Source organism: Zootoca vivipara, chromosome 3 (assembly GCF_965207765.1).
Source record: "Zootoca vivipara chromosome 3, rZooViv2.hap1.1, whole genome shotgun sequence".
In the NCBI taxonomy this organism is placed as follows: Eukaryota; Metazoa; Chordata; class Lepidosauria; order Squamata; family Lacertidae; genus Zootoca; species Zootoca vivipara.
In genome coordinates this window covers 101,397,261-101,419,018 of record NC_142586.1, presented here as the reverse complement: position 1 = coordinate 101,419,018, position 21,758 = coordinate 101,397,261, and the positions used below count along the sequence as shown (strand labels likewise).

The window sequence follows — 21,758 nt, the reverse complement described above, 5'->3', positions numbered from 1 at the left end:
ACATTCCCGCCGGAGTGGTACCTATTTATCTACTTGCACTTTGACATGCTTTCGAACTGCTAGGTTGGCAGGAGCTGGGACTGAGCAACGGGAGCTCACCCCGTCGCAGGGATTCGAACCACCGACCTTCTGATCGGCAAGCCCTACTAGGCTCTGTGGTTTAACCCACAGCGCCACCCGTGTCCCAAATATAAAGAATAGGAAAGCATAAATGTATCAAAACCAGGAAAGAAGAAACCTTAGTTTGTCCACCTACCCATTTCAGTTGCTATGGAATGACTCATCATCATTCTTAACTTTTTCCAAGCGGTCATCCGCTTTCCGTTTGTTAAGATTTCTTTCCGTTAAAACCATGAAGCAAATTTTTTGCTTGGCAAAATACCCAGGGAATGGAATTTTAGTATCTGCAGCATGTAGAGGGGCTCCAGGCCTAGCAGATCGGTTTCTGTTTGCCAAGTTCAGGAGTGAGAAGTAAAGCATCTCAGCACAGCAGGGAAGACTAAGAGCTTGTGAGTGACCTGTTTGTTTGCCCTGTCTTGCTTGCCTAGGTTCTAATTGTTTATGGGCAACTTCAGCGCTGCTCTTTTCCCTTTCCCGAGTCCACTTTAAAAGCAAGGACTTGGGCCAGACAACCCTTCAAATAGCGAAAATCTTCTGTAAAGTAGCACATGCTAGCTTGGCCTCGGGGGAATTGTATTCCCATGAAGCTGGAGGGCATCAGTCTGGGGAGTCTGGTCTACAGGCTGTTAGAAAGCATTTCCTTAAAAATGGCTGTTCTTCTCATGTCCCTACTATATTGTAAAATGTCCCTACTATGTTGCCTCCAGGTGCACGGGTGCAGTCAGTATTTATTTGGGGGGCAAGCTTCATGTTGGGGGGCGGAACCTCAGTTAGTTAAGTATTTTTTATTGATTTACTTGATTGGGGGGCAGCTGCCCCCTTCCTCCCCCCCCCCCGGCTATGCCCATGTCCAGGTGAAATTTCCAGAAATCTGTACAAAGCCGTTAAACCACTCTCTCCTCTGGACAAAATAAATTGCTACAGAAGAAAGGATGGGTGTGTGTGTGTGGACAAAACAAAACACCAAATACCCACAAGAGATGTTGCCATTTCAAATGTGTTAAAAGGCATCATTTTTATGCTCTAAGGAACATGACAGATGCAAACACATGAACACGAGAGGCGGGGAATAGACAGGCGTTAACTCATCTACTGAACATAAATAGATTTTATTTTTCTTGGCTTTATAACAATAATATGAAAGTGTTGCTTGACACGTTGGTGCCACTTGTGTCTGCGAGTGATTGAAAATAGATGGACGGGCGTAAAGGGCTTTTGTTGCGAAGCAATGAGACAGCCCCACGATCTGTGTCAGTTGTTCATATATTAAAAGGTTTGCTTGTTTCTCTTTCCAAGATGAGGCTGATATCCTGTAATTACTTCAGGGGCATGTGAACCTGTCAGAATCCATCAGCATTGCTCAGATCTTCTGGGGCAAAAAAATGAAATGTTATTTCTGGCTTTCTCAGAACACAATGAAAGGACGGGAATAGTTTGTTCTGTGCCAGTGGCTCGCAAACTGTGTTCAGAAGGTGAACCCTGGGGGTTTCCTAGGATCTTAGCAAGGATTCTCAACGAGTCAATTACTAATGGCGGACCTTGGAAGACAGCTTGCACGATATTGCAAATCCTCACCAGGTGTTAGTAACCTCAAAATTGGATTGTTCCAAGATGCTCTATGTGGGGTCTCCCTTGGGCTATTCCGGAAGCAATGGTGGTATTTTCTCTAATTTTATGTTATGTCATGCTTCCCATGGCAGCCATTTTGTGTCAAGCCATGCCCCCATGGTAGCCATTTTGTAACTGGCACTCTCTCAAAATTCAAAATGTGGCCCCAGTCCAAGAAGGTTGGTGACCCCTGGCTTCCAGACTGACATGTGACAATACCACCACCACCACCACATCCACTATCAAAATTTCTATACTATTCCTTAAGAGAGGACCTTTTCTATGTTGGCTTCCCAATTGTGAAATGCTCTCCCCAAAGAGGCTTACAGGTGCCATCACTATGTTTTTAGGTGCCAGGCAAAAATATTCCTCTTACCCAGGCCTATGGCTATTCAATAATCTGTGGAAGTTATTATGATGACTATTTTATTATTAGGCTGTCTGTCAGTAAGCTTTTTATTATGTTTTTATTATGTTTCAGCACTGATGTTCTGTGATGTGTTTTTAATGTTGCACACTGCCCTGGGATCTTTTGATAAAGGGGATTATATGTTGAAATAATAATAATAATAATAATAATAATAATAATAATAATAATAAACAAACGGAGGATCACAGGACAGCTTACAATATAAAAGCACAAAAATACATAACATTGTAATGAACAAAAACAATAACTGTCTTCCGCCCCAGTTTAAAAGGCCATATAATGTTTAATTAGCCAAAGGCCTGGGAGATGGTGAATATTTTCTCCTGGCACCTAAAGGTATGCAGTGACGGCACCAGGTGAGTCTCTCTGGGGAGAGCATTCCACAAACGGGGAGCCTCTGCAGAAAAGGCTCATTCTCCTGTTGTCATCTTCCAGACCTCTGGCAGAGAAAGCTCATGAAGTATGGTAGGTTCTCAGGTGCTGATCTCAGGATCCAGGTCAGTTCATACAGGAAGAGGCGGTCCTTGAGGTAAAAGGTAAAGGTAAAAGGACCCCTCACCGTTAGGTCCAGTTGCGGATGACTCTGGGGTTGCGGCGCTCATCTTGCTTTACTGGCCGAGGGAGCCAGCGTACAGCTTCCGGGTCATGTGGCCAGCATGACTAAGCCACTTCTGGTGAAACCAGAGCAGTACACAGAAACACTGTTTACCTTCCCACCGGAGTGGTACCTATTAATCCAGTTGCACTTTGATGTGCTTTTGAACTGCTAGGTTGGCAGGAGCAGGGAATGAGCAATGGGAGCTCACCCCGTTGCGGGGATTCGAACCACTGACCTTCTGATCGGCAAGCCCTAGGCTCTGTGGTTTAGACCACAGCGCCATCCACGTCTTTGAGGTAAAAGGTAAAGGTAAAGGGACCCCTGACCATTAGGTCCAGTCGTGACCAACTCTGGGGTTGCGCGCTCATCTCGCATTATTGGCCGAGGGAGCTGGCGTACAGCTTCCAGGTCATGTGGCCAGCATGACAAAGCTGCTTCTGGAGAACCAGAGCAGCACATGGAAACGCCGTTTACCTTCATGCTGTAGCGGTTCCTATTTATCTACTTGCACTTTGACATACTTTCGAACTGCTAGGTTGGCAGGAGCTGGGACCAAGCAACGGGAGCTCACCCCGTCACAGGGATTTGAACCGCCGACCTTCTGATCAGCAAGCCCTAGGGTATTAATGATCCCATCTATGCATATGTGAACATCTCTGAAATAAACCATAAGCATTATTATGTTGTAGAAAGAAGGCCCAGGCCCGGGTACATATAACATAAAAGAAGTCTTGCCTACGCCTATTCGGTCATGCTTCCTGTCCAAAGTACCACGGTTGCTGCCATCGTATTCTGTGAGTATGATGCGGAAACAATCCAATTCAATGTTTGTTTCAGGCATTTGGAACTGCAAGGCAGTGTGAGGGGCCCCGTCCCTGGATTTTCAGCTCCCATTAAGAATCTGGGAAGGCCTGTGGCTCAGTGATAAAGCATTCAGAAGGTCATAGAATCATAGAACTGTAGAGTTGGGACCACGGGAGCCATCTTGTCCAACCCCCTGCAATGCAGGAATCTTACGCCCAATCTGGGGCTCAAACCCACGACCCTGGGATTAAGAGTCTTGTGCTCTATTGACTGAGCTATTTCAGCTGTCCCTGGTTCAATCTCTGGAAGCTCCAGGTAGAGCTGGGAAAATCCCCTTTCTGAAATCCTGGGGAGCCACTTCCAGTGGTTTTAGTAAATATGGAACTAGATGGGCCCTTGGACTGACTCAGAACAAGGCAGCTCCCTTTGATCCTAAGTACGTTTCTAGCATTCTTACGTAAATATATAGGGAAGTACGTCAAGATCGTATCCTTCCCAGTTTATCGGTCTCTTAAGTAAACCTGCTTCTTCGTTCTAGTGTTCTGGCCAACCAGCAAGCACTAGGCCATTTGATTTTGCTCTGTGATATTAACACAGTGAAATATCTTTACAAATGCTATCTGCAGCAAAAATGGGAACCCAGGAAGCAGAAGCAAAAACAAGGGGGTAGACAAGAGGTTTACTTACCCCAGGCCTCACCTATCAATGAGGTGGGGTGATGCCACTGCCTCTGGCAGCAGCCCCCAAAGTACCACACCTGCCCCACGCCTCCAGCACTGTCAGAGAAGTGGCGCTGGCAACAGCCCTCAACCAATGCTTCGTTTGTGCTAGAAAGTGGGCTTTTAGTGTTCAGCTGCAGCCTTCTGAAATCAATTGCCAGCTGAAACTAGTTGGGCACCCAGTGTCTTGATGTTTATGTGCCTACTAAGAATGGGGTATTTTTGTTTAAGAAGGCTTTCCCTGAAGTGTGGCGAGGGCCGGCACGTCCATTTAGGCAAACTAGGCAGCTGCCTAGGGTGCCAAAATGGAGGGGGCGCTGGCCAGCCTGCCCCCCCCCCCGGTGCTGCCTCTACTGCGCCTGTCACCTGTTGAGCGGCTTCAGCCCGCTATCCCGAGGCGCGTGCGTGCCTCAGGAGAGCGGCCTGAAGCCGCTCAACAGGCAGCTGACTCTGCCGTGGAGGCGGCCGCCCCAGGCTCACGCTCCCTGGGCGAAGTTCCAGAGGCGCGTGGGGAGCGTGAGCCTGGGGCTGCCTCCTCCGTGCCTCTCAGCTGTTTTTTTAAAAAATTATTTTTCATTTCCCCCACTTTTTCATTTTTTCTATTTTTTTATTTTTATTTATTTATTTAGGTGATCTCGCCTAGGGCGCAAAAAACCCTAGCACCGGCCCTGGGTGTAGCTCAGTCATTTTTGGAATTTCAATTGCATTATAGGAATAGTTTTATTGTTTTTAGACTTTGTAGGAATGGTTTTATTAGAGGGTTTTGTTTTTAAAAAAGAAATTGTGCTTTTGTGTTTTATTTCATTATTACCTTGTTCTGCTCTGCTTTGATGGCTTTAACCTATTGAAGTAGTTTAGGCATTTGTGAAATAATCAGTCAGGATGACCGTTTAAGGCTTGTCTGAGAATTCCCTAATTAATACTCCTGTACTTTGAAATCATAGGCTTTGTTTTACTTAAATGTATTAGTTTCTCAGTCCAACTGTCTCCATCAACTGAATTTTGTCTTATTGAAGCACATAGGCACACAGAGATTATTTACAAAACTGAATTTCTAAAGCGGAGTCTGGTGAGAAAATATTTTCTTTACTGACCAAGAATTAATTCAGTTATAAAATGCAAACTTCAGAATCCAAAGACAAACGGATTGTCTTTGCCAGAATCCAGCATGTAATCTCACAGCATCTTGACACAGATTGTTTTAATAGCTTGCCTTGTCCAAATTACAGTGAATAGAAAAAAATATATATTCTAAAACGATAATGACTTGCCAGACATGTTTTGATATAAGCAGAGGATTTTCCACCTTAATATAATGAATTTGCCCTTTTTATCTCCTCCCTTAACAGGGTACATTATATTTTCCCATCATTATTGCCTCTTTCATAATCCAGCTTGATTACAATTAGTGTGCCAATTGTGTTTATGCTTGCACTCCATCATCAAAACAAAAATAATATTGGCAACCAATACAGTAATCAGAACAGGTCATATAAAAACAATTACGCTTTTAAAAAGCATAGAACATAGACATTCTGTCAAAACCTAAATCGCTAATTAATATATACTTCCTGCTATTCAACTTCGGAATAAAATGAGGTGTTACATTTCTCTTTGCTTAAGGAAACCTTGAGTTCTGGCTTGTGAGTTGAAAATATGCTCACTCATCTAAAGAGTTAGAGCTTGGTGCCTTGTATTAACCGTTTGTCTTTGCCAAGTTCAGAAGAAACAGCTTGAGACTTTTCAGCTATATAGCTGCGAATAAAATGTTTGAAGTGTGCTTTAGGTGCAATATACAATGTGACACTAGATGGCGATGGTGAGCCTTATGGAAAATTCAAAGTATTTTTTCAGCTGCCCCAACACTTGTTTTGAGTCAATTTACCATTGCTTGTGCCTGTTAGGCAAGGAGATCTATTGTACCACATTTTGTATTACCTGGCTCAGAAATTTGAAATGTGAGAACTCATAATGCTCTTGCTCAACCATGAGGCAAGCCTTACATCCTTAATTTTTTTTCTCTGACTCAGATTTTCACCTGAACCAGAGAAGAATGTAAAATTCTCTCCCCCCCGTTTGCTTCCGAACCCATTATCCCCCACACATGTCCACTTACCTCTCTCTTTCTCTCCTCCTCCTCTTCTGCTTTCTTTCTCTCCAACATCAGGCACGTTGCTACCATCGTTAGCCTGATGCCAGGAGCCCTGGGAAATGCAATTTTCCCAGTGTGCCTCACATTTGTAAGCAGTTGTGTGGGAGGGAAGGGAGATAGTTTTGGAGGGATGGGGAGTGATCAGGTGAGCAGATGATAAAAGACAGAAGGAGGGAATTTGCTCCTCCTATGGAGGAGGGTGGGCGAAGGCTAAGAGGACCCCTTTGTGCTCTCCTGTGATTATTTGGGTTCAGAATAAACTGAGCTATTTTTCCAAGTGTGGGAGGGAATATTTCAGCGTGGTTCCTCCTCCCAGTCTGGTTCTCAGCCTGATGTGAGGTATTTATCACTAGCTCAGAGAGGTGGAGAGAGAGAGAGAAAACACACACACACACACACACAGAGCGCACATATTATGAAGACATGGGATTTTAAAAGAGGTTAGCAGAGAATGGGTTAAAAATAAAATACAGACTTAAAATGGTAACCAAAAATGTTATCGCTTAGTTAACACGCCGATGCGGCAATCTTGTGCCTGCTGGCTTCAGTGTTTTCCTTTATGCAAGCCTACCTCGGTTTAATCTAATAATTGCCTTGTTTCTTACTCTTTCCGTACAGAAAGTTCCTGGCCCAGGGAGTTACTGGCCTACGAAGCAGTCTCCAAAACAACCAAGAACCATTGAGAGCCTGGGAAGAGAGCACACCATCTTCTTCAGCAACACTTCAGAGCTTTAGAAAACAAGAGTGGTGCAGTACATGAAATTCAGGGGCACTGATTCTGAAAAACCACTCCTTCTTCTACCTCATCCATATCCCGTTCCTCACCAGGACCGATCTGCCCACTTTTCTTCCCTAGGCTTTCAGTGGGCCACAGTGCTAACTAACACCACGATGCCATTTTGTGTACTGGGTCCCCTGTCTCCATTTCCTCCCTGGCCCCTTCCTCGCATCCTAAGAGTCTCCATTGTTCCTGCTGTTTGACGTGGCTAAGTCATGTGTTCCTCCACCACTCAGTACGCTTCTTTCGGTTAGCAAGGAAACTGAACGATGGGAATAAATCCTGACCCCGGAGCCCTTGTGAGCTGGCGGTTGGGCTGAAGCCAGGTTCCTCTGCTGCCTCGAGGGTACCAATTTTCCTGCACTCCTCTCTGGATTCGGTAGAGCTTAACCCGAACTAGATGCAAAGAGCGTTTGATCAAGGACAGTCTCTGCTAAATGCAAGATCTGCAGTGAAAAGAAGAAGAAGAAGAGGAAAGAACACAGATTGCTGAACGATTCGAGGGGGCTCAGCCTTCGCAACCTTTCCCAGAGGTACAAGGAAAAAAAGACTTTGTTGCTGATCTTTTTATATGCCACAGCTTTCTGTTTCCTCACCCCACACCCCACCCCACGTATTTCCAGTCAGTCAGAGCCTTGTCTATCGCTCAGAAGCATCCCCACCCCCAGGAATGGTACTGAAGTCAGTGGAGCCACTCTGGAATAAATGGCTTTAGGATATTGGTGCTGTTCTCTTTGCAAGGTTTCAAAGGGTGGTGTAGCCCCAGATTGGAGGCATCTGCTAGCAGAACAAACTTTCATTCATGTAGTAGGGTTTCTATTTCTACTCCTCATCCTTGAGGTCCCATGAGTGGGGAGTAGAGGGTGGGATTGCTGGAACAGCGTGGGCATTAGGAGGTGCCGTGGGGAAGAACTGGTGGAAATTCTACACACACACACACCCCTTATAGGAACCGCTGCTGAATCTCATTCCTTTCTGCAAACAGAAAAAGCCTTTATAGCAATCATATAATTTTTGTCAGCAAAATATTGAAAAGTGTGGGGGGGGGGGGAGTGTGCTATAATGGAGGACTGGCTTACAAAGCAGTCCTAAGTTTATTCAGAAGAAGGGAAGTTCTGCAGAGTTTAATGGGGCTTCTTATTTTATTTATCAACGTTTATATATTGCTTAGCTAAAAAAAATATCTAAGGGGTTTACCTAAAATGGTGTAAAATATTCATTTAAAAGCACGATACCGACATACGTTAAAAAACAATAGAATTAAATTATAAAATGCATTCTTATAATTAAAAAAGAAAAAAGAATGCCGTACTATGTACATATGGGGATTAAAGCAAAAGTGCAGGCTTTTATTACACTTGTCCTGCTTCCACAGGACTTAATATATGAGATTCCCAGCACACAGTGACAGGTTTAAGACCTGCATGGCTTTAGATCTGGGATGGGGGGGCCTTCCAGATCGCCCATCAGCCCCAACCAGCATGGCCAATGGTTTGGTCGGGAATTATGGACGTATTATCTTGTAAGTGAATTTAGTATGACAGCATAAGCAAAACATGGCATGTTATGCTTGCAAATAAAAAGGTAAAGGGACCCCTGACCATTAGGTCCAGTCGTGACCGACTCTGGGGTTGCGCACTCATCTCGCATTGTTGGCCAAGGGAGCCGGCATACAGCTTCCAGGTCATGTGGCCAGCATGACTAAGCCGCTTCTGGCAAACCAGAGCAGCACATGGAAACGCCGTTTACCTTCCCGCTGTAGCGGTTCCTATTTATCTACTTGCATTTTGACATGCTTTCGAACTGCTAGGTTGGCAGGAGCTGGGACCAAGCAACGGGAGCTCACCCCGTCGCAGGGATTCGAACCGCCGACTTTCTGATCAGCAAGCCCTAGGCTCAGTGGTTTAACCACAGCGCCACCTGGGTCCCCTATGCTTGCAAGTACCATCACTTTATTACAGATGCCTGTGGGACGGTTTGACCTGCTTTGCAAATATGTTTCTGGGGTTTTGATTCATTTTGTATTGGATATATGACTAAGCTGATGATAAATGTCCGATAAGTACTGTCAATGATCTCCTGTACTGCTGTGTGCGACTGGTGCTTGCAGCATTGTAGTTTAAGGGCAGATGGGAATTATAAATCTATGAGATTGGTTACAGGTAGGTAGCCGTGTTGGTCTGGATCGAAGTAAAATAAAAAAAATTCCTTCAGTAGCACCTTAAAGACCAACTAAGTTTTTATTTTGGTATGAGCTTTCGTGTGCATGCACACTTCTTCTTCGTATCTGAAGAAGTGTGCATGCACACGAAAGCTCATACCAAAATAAAAACTTAGTTGGTCTTTAAGGTGCTACTGAAGGAATTTTTTTTATTTTAAATCTATGAGAAGTAAACTTCAATGCCCATAATTCTTTAACGGGGGGAATGTACTTAAAAGCTATAGTGTTACTAAACAAAGCTTTGGTCTTTGTTTTGTCTTGAAAGAACACGGTTCATTTTTTCAAATACACTCACTCTATATTTTTATTTTATTTAAACCCATTATTATATAGAAATTAACAAAGGAATGTTAAAAAAGCAAATAAGTGGATGACCTAATTTCAATCAGTGGAGTCTTTTACATATACTCATAGAATTTGTGACAGTAAATTGCTCTTGAAACACATTTTCTGTCCAATTTTGTCCTCTTAATGGAGAGCTTCAGTCAGCGAGGAAATTCAGCAAGAAGGAAATGACTGGCTGATAAATGAACCGAACTCTCGAAGGATTATTGATCATCATCCAAGGAACTCTGGAGAACAGGCCTTTCAAAATAAGGGAACAGTCGTTTAGTGCTCCTTACATACCCTCCGACATTTGTCCGATGAAAATAGGGGCGTCCCATTCCATAATGATAATTTTACTACAGTATTTATACCCCACACATCTTGCTGGGTTGCCCCAGCCACTCTGGGCAGCTTCCAACACATATCAAAACATAATAAAACATTAAACTTTTTTTTTTTTTTTAAACCTTCCCCATATAGGATTGACTTCAGGTGGCTCAGGGGTCAGATAACGCCATACCTTCCATCATTTCTCCGATGAAAATAGGGGTGTCCTAAGGAAAAGCAGGACATTCCAGGATCAAATCAGAAACCGGGGCAGCTTCTCTAAATCAGGGATGTCCCTGGAAAATAGAGACAATTGGAGCGTCTGTCCTAATAACTCTTTTTTTTTGCCAGTCTACTTAATCTCAACTGCAGTGCATAGCTGCCAAGTTATCCCTTTTTTAAAGGGATTTTCCCTTATGCTGAATAGGCTTCCTTGAGAGAAAAGGGAAAACTTGGCAGCTATGCTGCAGTGTCTTTCCAGAAGTGCTGTTCAATTTCATTAACTTGAAAGCAAGCATCAAAGTTCAGCAAGTCACGGCTAGTTGATCTCATCAGCACTTATGTAGTGTTAATTTCGAGTGTTAATAAGCGGGTAGGAACCTGCTGATCGGCCCCATCTATACTGTACTGTACATTTAAAGCAATATCGTACTACTTTAAACATTCATGGCTTCCCAGAGCATCCTGGGAACCAGTTTGGTGAGGGTGCTGAGATTTGTCAGGAGACTGCTGCTCCCAAGATCTAAAACGTCCATTGTTATTCTGACTGCAGCTTCTCATCCGCTCATTTGGCTACTGCAGTTCGCAGCGCCGGAACTGTCCTGGGAAAAATAAGCATGGAACAAACACGTAGTTACTATTCTTCTGTAACTAGCAAAGCTAGCTTTAGACACCACAGTGAAATTGCTATTCTATGGTCTTTTTGGAATGAGCTTTGCCAAATATTTGTTGCAGCTCTGATGGATGGTCATCTGTCATGGATGCTTTAGTTGTGATTATTGTATTGCAGGGGGTTGGACTAGATGTCCCTTGGGGTCCCTTCCAGCTCTACAGTTCTATGATTCTATGATGCAGAGCACATATGCAGTACCTATAGAGACCATGGATGGGCAAATATGTGCATTTGGGTTTCTTTCGGTTTCTCATTTTTCCAGCCTTAAATTCAGTTCTCCACATTGAAAGGACCTATATTTCATAATTAGAATCATAGAATTGGAAGAGACCACAAGGGCCATCCAGTCCAACCCCCTGCCAAGCAGGAAACACCATTAAAGCATTCTTGACATATGCCTGTCAAGCCTCTGCTTAAAGACCTCCAAAGAAGGAGACTCCACCACACTCCTTGGTAGCAAATTCCACTGCCGAACAGCTCTTACTGTCAGGAAGTTCTACAAAGTGGATGGCTTAGTGAGTTGCATGAAGATGCTTCCCATTTCCTTCCTTTCGTGAACAGGGAAGAGTTGTTGATTGAAGAGCAACTTAACAAGTCAAATGCAAGAGCTCCTAGAGGAAAATAAACAGAAGCTACAATGCCAACCATTGTGCATTGTGGGTCACATAACCTTGCTGTCCGTGGTTGCAGTTTCATGTTGAGGCAGGAGATGAAACATTAAACATTTAGAAACTGGGGAGTGCAATGCAGTAAGCACACATCTGCAAAAACGCAGAATGAGCTAATACATTTTGAGGGGAAATGTTATGAAGGCTAATGCTTCCATAATATTCTCAGTTTTAGCAGATGGAACAGCAGATATCTCTGACATGGAACAATTGTCTCTAGGTGTAAGATTTCTGGAAGAAAGTGATGGGAAGGCCGTACATGAGGGGTTTCTTGGGTTTCTTTCAGACCAAACTACGGTAGGCACGGCCTACACAATCCCATCTGCTTGCTCTGATCCTGATTTAGATCTCAGTAAGTTAGAATACGACGGTTGTTCCATCATGGCAGGAAGAGAAGGTGGCGATCAAGCACAAATCAGGGCAATTTCTCTTCAGGTAACCTTTGTTCACTGCCCATCCCCCTGCTAAACTTACTGGAAACGATCTGTAAGTGTGATGTGTATAATACAGCTGACACAATTAAAGCTATCGTAAAAATTTTCCATGACAGCATCTGAAGATAGCATCGAATACTCAATGTACTAATGCCGTGTAAAACACGGTGGACCCAAAAATGCAAGGTTAGCCATGCGTTTGCAGAAAGGTACCAAAGTATTTTCTTGCAACTCGAGCAACCGTCAAAGCAACCCCGAGAAACGATAACTTTTATACCAGCTGTGTGCATCGATGGCACTAACTTTTATTGTTTTCTCTTGTGAACATAGTCTTCAGTGCTGGAGCCAGTCACGCAAGCTCTGCAATCTGTGAAGTTAGATGCAATGGAAATGAAAGCCCATACACAATAGCTGTTGGGAAATATTATTATTATTTAATTATAAATATATGGAACAACACAGGGAAGCTAGTGAAGACGCTAGGCACAGAGGAAACCTAACTCCCAAATAAGGCCGGCACACCCCTGCAAGGTGAATATATATATATTAAAGGTGGGATGTGCTGAACTTGGGAGCCGCCCAGAGTGGCTGGGGAAACTCAGCCAGATGGGTGGGGTATAAATAATAAATTATTATTATTATTATTATTATTATTATTATTATTATTATTATTATTTTCAGGTGCATAGCAAAGGCTTTCTTATTCCAGCGGGCATTTTCAGATGCTGTTGGGATTCCTCTTCACTTCACATCTGAAGGCAGCCCTGTTTAGGGAGGCTTTTAATGTTTAATAGATTATTTTATTTCATTTTTCTGTTGGAAGCTGCCCAGAGTGGCTGGGGAAACCCAGCCAGATGGGCGGGCTATAAATAATAAATTATTATTATTATTATTATTATTATTATTATTATTATTATTATGAATTTTTACTGTTTTATTTTGTGTGTGTGTGTGTTTTAATGTAGACTGCTCAAAAATGCCAGTCGAGCAGCATATAAAGGCCATAAATAAACAAACAACGGGGCAGACGCTAGTTAGAGAATTCCAAAGGGTGTGAATGGCGTTTCCTTTTCCTAGAATCCAGTGACATTTCAGGAAAGATTTTTGTGGTCCTCTGAGGGAAGAAGACAGGCTGCCGCTGGCTCACTGGAGTGTCGGCTTATGTCAAGTCAGGTTGGTCATGCAGAACTGCTGAGTCCCAAATTGCTCTCTGGCGGCTCTGCTGAGCTCCTGTCAGGCCGACTGGCTCTTTAGAGAATGACAGGCCCCACAGATGCAGCTGGAGCAAAACGGAGGCACCAAAGTGACATTTTCCCGATACGGAAGTGAAATGTGTGTCCGTGTGTGTTTATATGTGTGTGTGTGTTTACAAATGTAGCCATGCTGCTCCACACACACATAAAAGATCTCCGCTCTGAGGTAAAGGTGGAATGTTCTAGAAAGCAGAACTGTCCAAGTTGGTGGCCGTCACGAGGAACACAGAAATCCGCCATCCCTCTAACTCAGTAGTGTCTGCATTAAGTCGCCAACATTTCAGGCAGGGCACATTCCCTGACATCTCTGGAGATGCCAGAGAATTGAACCTGTAGGCAATGGGTAGGCAAACTAAGTCCTGGGGGCCGGATCCGACCCAATCGCCTTCTCTCTCTCTCTCTCTTTTTTCAAATTCATTTTTATTGTTTTTCCATATCCAAAACAAAACATCCAAAGAAAGGTATCACAAAAAAATTTCAAAAGTATTTAAACAAGTCTGTACACATATTTGTCCTAATAATACATTCCAATATATACAAATGTTCTGCCGAACCTGACTTCCTTCCTTCCTCTCCTTGGTTTTCCATTTTCTTCTCAACTTTTATGCGCTTTCTTCCTTTTATCCCTGTCTTTTCCCTTAAGCAGTTCTTATTATTTTTTGAGACATGGCTTTCTGTCTTTTATGTTGCAGTTTTCATGTCAATCCTACTAGTGCTTTCCCATTTTTACAGTGTTCCTTTAAGTCATCTACGAATTTGCTCCATTCCTTTTGGAACCTCTGATCTTTTTGTTCCCTTATTCTTCCCGTCAACCTTGCCAATTCTGAATATTCCATCAATTTAGCCCTCCACTCATCTACTGTTGGAATTTCCTGTTGTTTTCCACCTTTGGGCTAGTACCATTCTGGCAGCAGTACATGAATAACCTTTGGTCATTTTTCTTAATTTCATTTCCCATCAGCCGACCCAATCGCCTTCTCAATCCGGCCCGCGGACGGTCTGGGAATCAGCATGCTTTTAAAAGAGTAGAATGTGTCCTTTTATTTAAAATGGATCTCTGGGTTATTTGTGGGGCATAGGAATTCGTTCATTTCCCCCCCCCTCCAAAATATAGTCCAGCCCCCCCACAAGGTCTGAGGCACAGTGGACTTCTTTGTAGGCAAAGAAGATGCTCTCTCGCTGAGCTGCAGTCCTTTCCTACCGTAGATGTACTACTCACTACTTGTGGTGAGTACTACAGCTGTCATCTTTTTGTTCTGGCTGTCAGAGAGTGGGCTGTTTAAGAAGATGTAATACAAAAGAAAAGGAGGAGGGAATAATACCCCTCCATACACCCTTTTCGGTTAGACAGCAATCATTAGCAATTTCCCAGTCATGGCAACATGCTTCTTTCCCTTTTGACAGTGTACTAGCGCTGGTTTTCCCACATAATACAATATTCCTGTAGTCGTTTTGTGGAAGAGGCTAGGCTAGGGAAACTTTTGCAACTGGGGGCATAGCTGTCAAGTTCTCCCTTTTTTAAAGGGAAATTCCCTTATGCTGAATAGGCTTCCTCGTGAGAAAAGGGGAAACTTGACAGCTATGCGGACCAGGGGGGGGGGCACAGTTAGCTTTTTATAAAATGCATTTTCCTCTCTCTCTGCTTATCTTTTTACTCCTTGCCTATTAACACTTCAACAGCATATTAGCATTTGTCTGTATGAACTCTTTTAATGCCTTTATTTGTTTTTTTATGTGCTTTTCGTAGAGTTGGAAGGGCCCCCTAGGGTCATCTAGTCCAACCCCGTGAAATGCAGGAATCTTTAGCCCAATTTTGGTATGCGAATCCATAACTCTGGGATTTAATATTCTGACTGAGCAACTCCAGCTTATATGCTGATGGTTTGTGTTGTATTTTAGTGATTTTATTTACCGTTTTTACGTTGTGGATCCCTTGGTTTAAAAGAAAAATTAAGTAGTTTATGAACATTTTAAACAAATTAGCAATTTTAAAGCGTTATTTTTAACACAAACCTAAATATCATTTTGTTTATTTATTTATTTATTACATTTGTATAGCACCTTTCATCCATTGATCTCAGGGCAGCTCACAACATAACAATGCAATATAAAAATGAAAAAACACATCATAGAATCATAGAGTTGGAAGAGACCACAAGGGCCATCCAGTCCAACCCCCTGCCAAGCAGGAAACACCAGGAAACATAAAAATGATAAATATCAGGAAATGATAAAAATAAAGAACTAAACAAAACCAATTATCCCTCCTCCCGCATAAAATAAACACAACAGTGCTATTCGACCTGTGTGTGTTAATACAGGCTGATTTTTAGTAACTAAATCTTTCTTCATTTCTTTTTAATTCTTTCCTTTTTTGTCAAACCCCTGTTGAAAAGGTACAGCTAGTGCAGCTCCCACATTTCAAGTTTGACCAGTTCGGTGGGAGGAAACCCTCCCATTTCCAGATTCTCTTAGGGGAGGGCAATGGGGAAGATTTGAGAGTGCAGAGAACAAGATGCAGAGGGGTTCCCATCCTCCCCATTTGATTTCATTTGCTGTCAAGGCTTTCCATGAACTACAAATGCTCAGCACTTTGCATGTTGCAAGAAAGAACAAATTTGCTGGCAGGCTCAAGCACCTAGGAAGAGGTGCGTATTGCGCAGATGTGAGCCAAAGGTTTGTAGTAGCAACCGGAACAAATCTATTTATTGCGCAAGTGTAGGTTGCCAGGCACAGCCCTGCTGGATGATAAGGCTAATGAGAAATAAAGTGGGGTTTTTATTTTACTTTGTTTCACAATGCTGTGCAAACAATTGCACAGACGGAATGGCATTTGAGGGGAGAGCGAGAGAGCCGGAGCTTTTGTCTTAAAGCATGTCAGGATTCTTCCCTTGTTTACATTGCAAGTGTGTCAATATTTGCAACCCGAGGCATGGTGTACGCGGTATTTGTTGCATCCATTCCAGACCAGCCGCCACTCGCCTGAAACTTCACACCCAGACCTGTACTCTGCAAATGTCTTTCGCAACACTTGCCGCTCTGCATTGCCTGGACAAGGGTAGATGCCCCCAGAGGCATCCTTGAGTCGAGAAAGGTCAAACTGCCTCATGCCCAACACTTCCTATTGCTGGCACTAATATTTTCACCCACTTTGCTTGCAAGCTGCAGATCCACCCCATTGCCACCTGCCATCATTTGGAAAGTGGCAACAATTAATAGCTTTCTATATACCGTACATACAGGGGCGTAGCAAGGGGTGCGTAGGGGGTGGTCCGCCCTGGATGCCACCCTGGAGGGGGGGTGACATTTGGCACGCCCCCTCCCACGAGCGAGCAGCCAGCCTCCACTCGGTAAAAAGCCTCGCTCAGCGGCTAGCTGCTCGCTCACTTGCTCGGCCGCTGACGCCCCTCCCTGACCCACTGAAGCAAAGCGTGCTGGCTGAGCAGGTGAGCGAGCAAGCTGCAGAGCGAGCAGAGGATCCCGGCGCTGGAGCGGCGCCGCCGGCAACCCGCTCCATAGTGCGCATGCACAGCATTGCTACAGAGCATCGTTGCGCATGCGAAGCCCCGGATGACTGAGCAGCTCCCTATGTCGCTGTATACATATATACTGTACATACATATACCACTATTCATATGAAATACATATGAAAATATCAGAGCACTTTACAACAATGGTATATGAAAACATACTCCCCCCCCCCAAAAAAAACCCATTAGAAGTTAACGCCAGCTAACTATTGCGGAAAGGTGCATTAATTAATTGCCTGCATAAGGAATGGGAAAGTTTTCTGGAAACATCTAAAAGTTGGAACAGAAGGCACCTGCTGAATCTTGGTTGGCAGAGGACAGTATTGACCTGATGCCTTTGACCGAAGCCCCTTGAGATACATCACCTAGGGATTTTATTTTATTATGAATACCACTGCTACTATTGCTACCGTACTACGACTATCCAGGTAAAAAACAAACCCTTGCAGTTGAAAGCATGGGTGTGTGGCTCATGTAATGACAACAGAATCACAGAATTGTAGAGATGGAAGGGACCACGAGGATCATCTAGTCTAGCCCCCTGCAACGCAGGAATCTGTTGCCCAACGTGGGGCTCGAACCCACAACCCTGAGATTAAGAGTCTCATGCTCTGCTATCCTCATTAGTTTGGCCTGGCTGGGGTTGATGGGAGTTGAAGTCTGATAACATCTGGAGGTCCAGAGGTTTCTCCATCTGTGTTCCAAGTCATTAGTTGATTTCCCTTATAATGCGCTCAAAGATGGGAAAGGACTGTGATCTCTATTAAGAGTTTTTAAAGGTTTTGGGATAAGTTGACTATGGTTGTTATTTATTTTCTTTGTGAGATCCAGCAATGCTATTTCGTGTGTATGTACAGCATGTGTAAACATGCCCGAGCGATGACAGAGGTCTCTTGGGAACCAGCTGGCTAAAAAAAAGAGAGAGAGGAAAAAGAGAGAGGAAAAAAGTTGCACATTCTTCACAAAACTTGGGCGGGGCTGGGAGTGGAGAAAAGCATGGACTTTCAGGGGTGGTTTTATATAAGAACAGAGGGCAGTTAGATCAGGACTGGCAAAACCTTTACAGTGCCTTGTGGATAATATTTGGGGTGCAGGAGCATGTCAGTGGTGTATGGGGCCAGAGGCAAAAGAAGGAGTGGTATGATTCTTACTTCCATATACTAGGCGACATTCCAGGCAGGAAAAAGTCTGAGGTTTCTACACATATTGCCTCCCCCATTCAGGCAAGTGAGAGGCATTATGGAGAGACCTACACCATATGTTTAAAGCACGTGGTTTGCCCCAAGAAACCCCAAGTTTGTTAATGGTGCTGGGATTTGTAGCTGTGTGAGGGATAAACTACAGCGCCCAGAATTATGGGGGAGCAATGTGCACTAACCGATCTGTAAACATGCAGTGGGGGTGGCAGTTCAAGGATACATTCCAACTATGCAAAAAGCCCTTGAGAAGGGTGTGTTGTGTGGTCAGTAATGGATTTGTGACCTGGGGGGAGGCGGTGAGCTTGGGTAGATTCCCTAGGGCTGGATAGAGAGACCTGGAGGGCTGCATTTGGCTCAGCTGTACTCAGGCCCGGCTCTAGGGGTAGTTTCAGTGGCGCAGGGCGCCAGGCCGGCAGGAGGGCACTGCGCGTCAAAGCCGTGCGGAAACCGCGCTGCACGCTGCGCCCGCCCACTAGGGCGGGGGCGCCGGAGCGATCTCTGCGCCACGGCGCTGGGGTGCCCGACCGGCTTGAGATAGCCCTGGTTGTACTCAAACTTCTGAGTACAGCAAGAAGGGAGTGACATTGGAAGGAGGGGGGGGGGAGCTGTTTTTCACAAAGGCAGAAGTTTGAGGAAACGAGTGGAGAAACAGTGAGAGGAAAATGCGGATCGAACCTGCAACTTTGGCATTATCAGCACCGCAACAGTAGCTTGACTAAAGCAGGGATGGAGAGTAACTAAACTTGAATGATAAAAGTTCAATAGCACATTCCATGCGAAGCAGTGATTGTGAGGCCTGGGTAGAGTCCCAAAGGCCAGGTCCAGAGTTTTGGAGGGCTGTACTTGGCCCCCTGACCTGCAACTCCCCAACTCTGCTTTTAGGTAAGGAGTGGGCAGCTTTTTTCCAACTCAACCACCAACCCCTTCCCCACTCCATCCCTTTTCCTCTGTCCCCTGCCAAGGCCTCGATGTGTAGCAACCACAACATCCAGTCAAATTCTGGTCTTCCCTCTCCTTCCCTCCCTCTACTATTCCTCTGGGATGGTTCTGGAAAGTCCATGAAGCACCTTTCAGCACAGCACCCAACTGGCTCCTTGCCTTGCCTTCAAGGTGGTCCTTGGACGTGTCTTGTTTAGTTTTGAAACTGTCCTTCACGCTATCCTGGATTCTTCCTCTAGCCAGAAATGCAATTTTATGTCTATCACGGCTCTCGGCTTTGGAAATTACGCAGGGTCTGCCTCAGCCAGCAATGCCGCAAATTAAGTTACTGTCTTGCCTATCATAATGCATTAACATAATGCCTCCCTATCTGTCTCGGATCCTGAGTCCTTTTCTCCCTCATTATCAATAGCTGGCAAGATGCATTGCGCAGGATGTCTAACAGGTTATGTAAGGACAGCGAGGGAAGCTCTCTGCAGGCCGTCAACTTTAATTGCTTTGAAAATCTGTATGTGTATAGATCCACCTGTGCCTTTAAGTCTGTCAGTCAATCATAACAGCATGCCCATCACTCAAGACTGGCATGCTTGGAATTCAAGCCATCGTCTTCTAGCAACAGATTTGACCAAAGGGTCATCGTGAATTACATCCTAGCCAAAAAACAACATCAAAGCAAATGCACAGAGGTCCCAACACCCTATCCTCAGAAGAGTCTGGATTAGGGGTTGCCCTTAGTACACACCTGACACCTTAGAGCTGGGGTGGGGGGGGCAGACAATCTACATTGTCTCTTTTCCTGATATCGTGGTGTTCTTAGTGGCCTCTAGTTCTCTGGATCTACCCACTGGGAATTTTCCCTCTCTTCTGCTTTGTGTGTGTTTAAGCGTGTGAGCAGGGATGAATGCATCTGTTAGTTTTGGTATGCCTGCTTCTCATTTTATCCAGTTCTAATTTCTGTTCTTTACATTTCTACAACAGTTTGTTGTATATACCGGTAACTAGATATCTATATCTAATGTTATAGGAAACTTTAGTGTGAATTTATTCTATTACGCTTATTTTTGTACACATGACTTGCCCGGAGGAGCTGAAGGACAAACTCTGAGAAAGTGCAAGCTTTGAAGGAGAGCTGTATTTCAGTACATGCATTGTTTTGGGAAGTAGCTGTACAGGTTTGCATCAACATGCAAAATGAACCAATTGCTCCCCGCCCCCCACCTTATGTGTGAGACAAAGAAGGAGACAAAGAAGGATTGGTGTGGTGCAAAGTGTGCAAAAAGAGCTCCCGTATACATTCACCTTGCAAACTACACCCATTTGAGGCTTTGGTTGCGCCCATTTTGGTCTCTGGCTCTATCAACTGCAACCCTGGATGACTTTTAACAGAATCATAGAATCGTAGAGTTGGAAAGGACCCCCCCCCTGATCACCTAGTCCAGGGGTCATCAGCAGGGGGCCGGTCCACTGTTCATCAGACCTTGTGGGGGCCGGACTATATTTTTTGGGGTGGAAATGAACGAATTCCTATGTCCCACAAATAACTCAGAGATGCATTTTAAATAAAAGGACACATTCCACTCATGTAAGAACATGCTGATTCCCGGACCGTCTGCGGACCGGATTGAGAAGGCGATTGGGCCAGATCCGGCCCCCGGTCCTTAGTTTGCCTACCCCTGAGTCTTAGTCCAACCCCCCGCAATGCAGGAATATGCAGCTGTCCCATATGGGGATCAAACCTGCAACTTTGGCATCATCAGCACCACACTCTAACGCAGGCACCCCCAAACTCGGCCCTCCAGATGTTTTGGGACTACAATTCCTATCATCCCTGACCACTGTTCCTGTTGGCTAGGGATGATGGTAGTTGTAGCCCCAAAACATATGGAGGGTCGAGTTTGGGGGTGCCTGCTCTAACCAACTGAGCTATCCAATGACCCTCTGTATGGAAAAAGTTCCCGACCCCCCCATTTTAGTAGGCCACATTTCCTGTGTTTGCAGCAGTCTCCATTCATTTCAATCCACCTCAGTTGAAATGAATGGGATTCGCCCAAATGAGCAGGGATTATGTGCATGCCTGGGACGCATCTGTGTATCTCCACCCACAATATGCAGGCACCAGTTCCTCCCTCCTGCGAATAGTGTCGAGATGCAGGCCCATCTCAGAGGATCAGAGATACGCCCCCTCCTGCATATCACTGCTTCAATGCTCTGCTCTGCTGTTTTGTTTTCCACCAAGCATGAAGGGTTGGCTTCTCTCCTCCTTCATTCTTAATGTTCTGAAATAACAGTCAGTCTGGAATTTTTATCTCCCCCCCCCCTTGTGGATATTATGACAAGACTTGCTGTAGAAAACAGCTCTATTTCTGGAGCGTCAAAACACTCAGGTGATAAGAAACAATGCTAAAAGATGGTGTGCTGTGAGTTAACAATGATACATGATGCCTAGGAAGAATGCGGGGGGGGGGATGTATCTTGCAGTATACACAAAGTTGAGTAAGTCACCATTATACGCATCGGGGAAAGTCAAGTAGGAAATACAAGAGGAGTATTTACCACTCCTATCAGCCAATCACCCATTCCCACCACCCTTCTGAGTAATACCCCTCCCCACCCTCTGACTATACATAAGGGTCTGGTGACTTCTGTTTCAGTGTATCTGAAGAAGTGTGCATGCACACGAAAGCTCATACCTATGACAAACTTAGTTGGTCTCTAAGGTGCTACTGGAAGGATTTTTTTAATTTTGTTTTGACTGCGTC

General features: G+C 44.5%; 1 protein-coding gene across 1 annotated transcript in view; it reads left to right on the top strand.

The window, feature by feature from the left end:
- Window positions 1-9,355, top strand: part of STPG4 (sperm-tail PG-rich repeat containing 4) — a 29,064-nt gene extending 19,709 nt beyond the window's left edge. Inside the window, exons 6-7 of the mRNA XM_088666763.1 lie at window positions 3,446-3,550; window positions 7,050-9,355. Coding sequence (XP_088522889.1) covers window positions 3,446-3,550; window positions 7,050-7,166 — 222 coding nt within the window. The 3' untranslated portion in view covers window positions 7,167-9,355. The remainder of the gene's footprint in view (window positions 1-3,445; window positions 3,551-7,049) is intronic.
- Window positions 9,356-21,758: the final 12,403 nt, after the last annotated feature.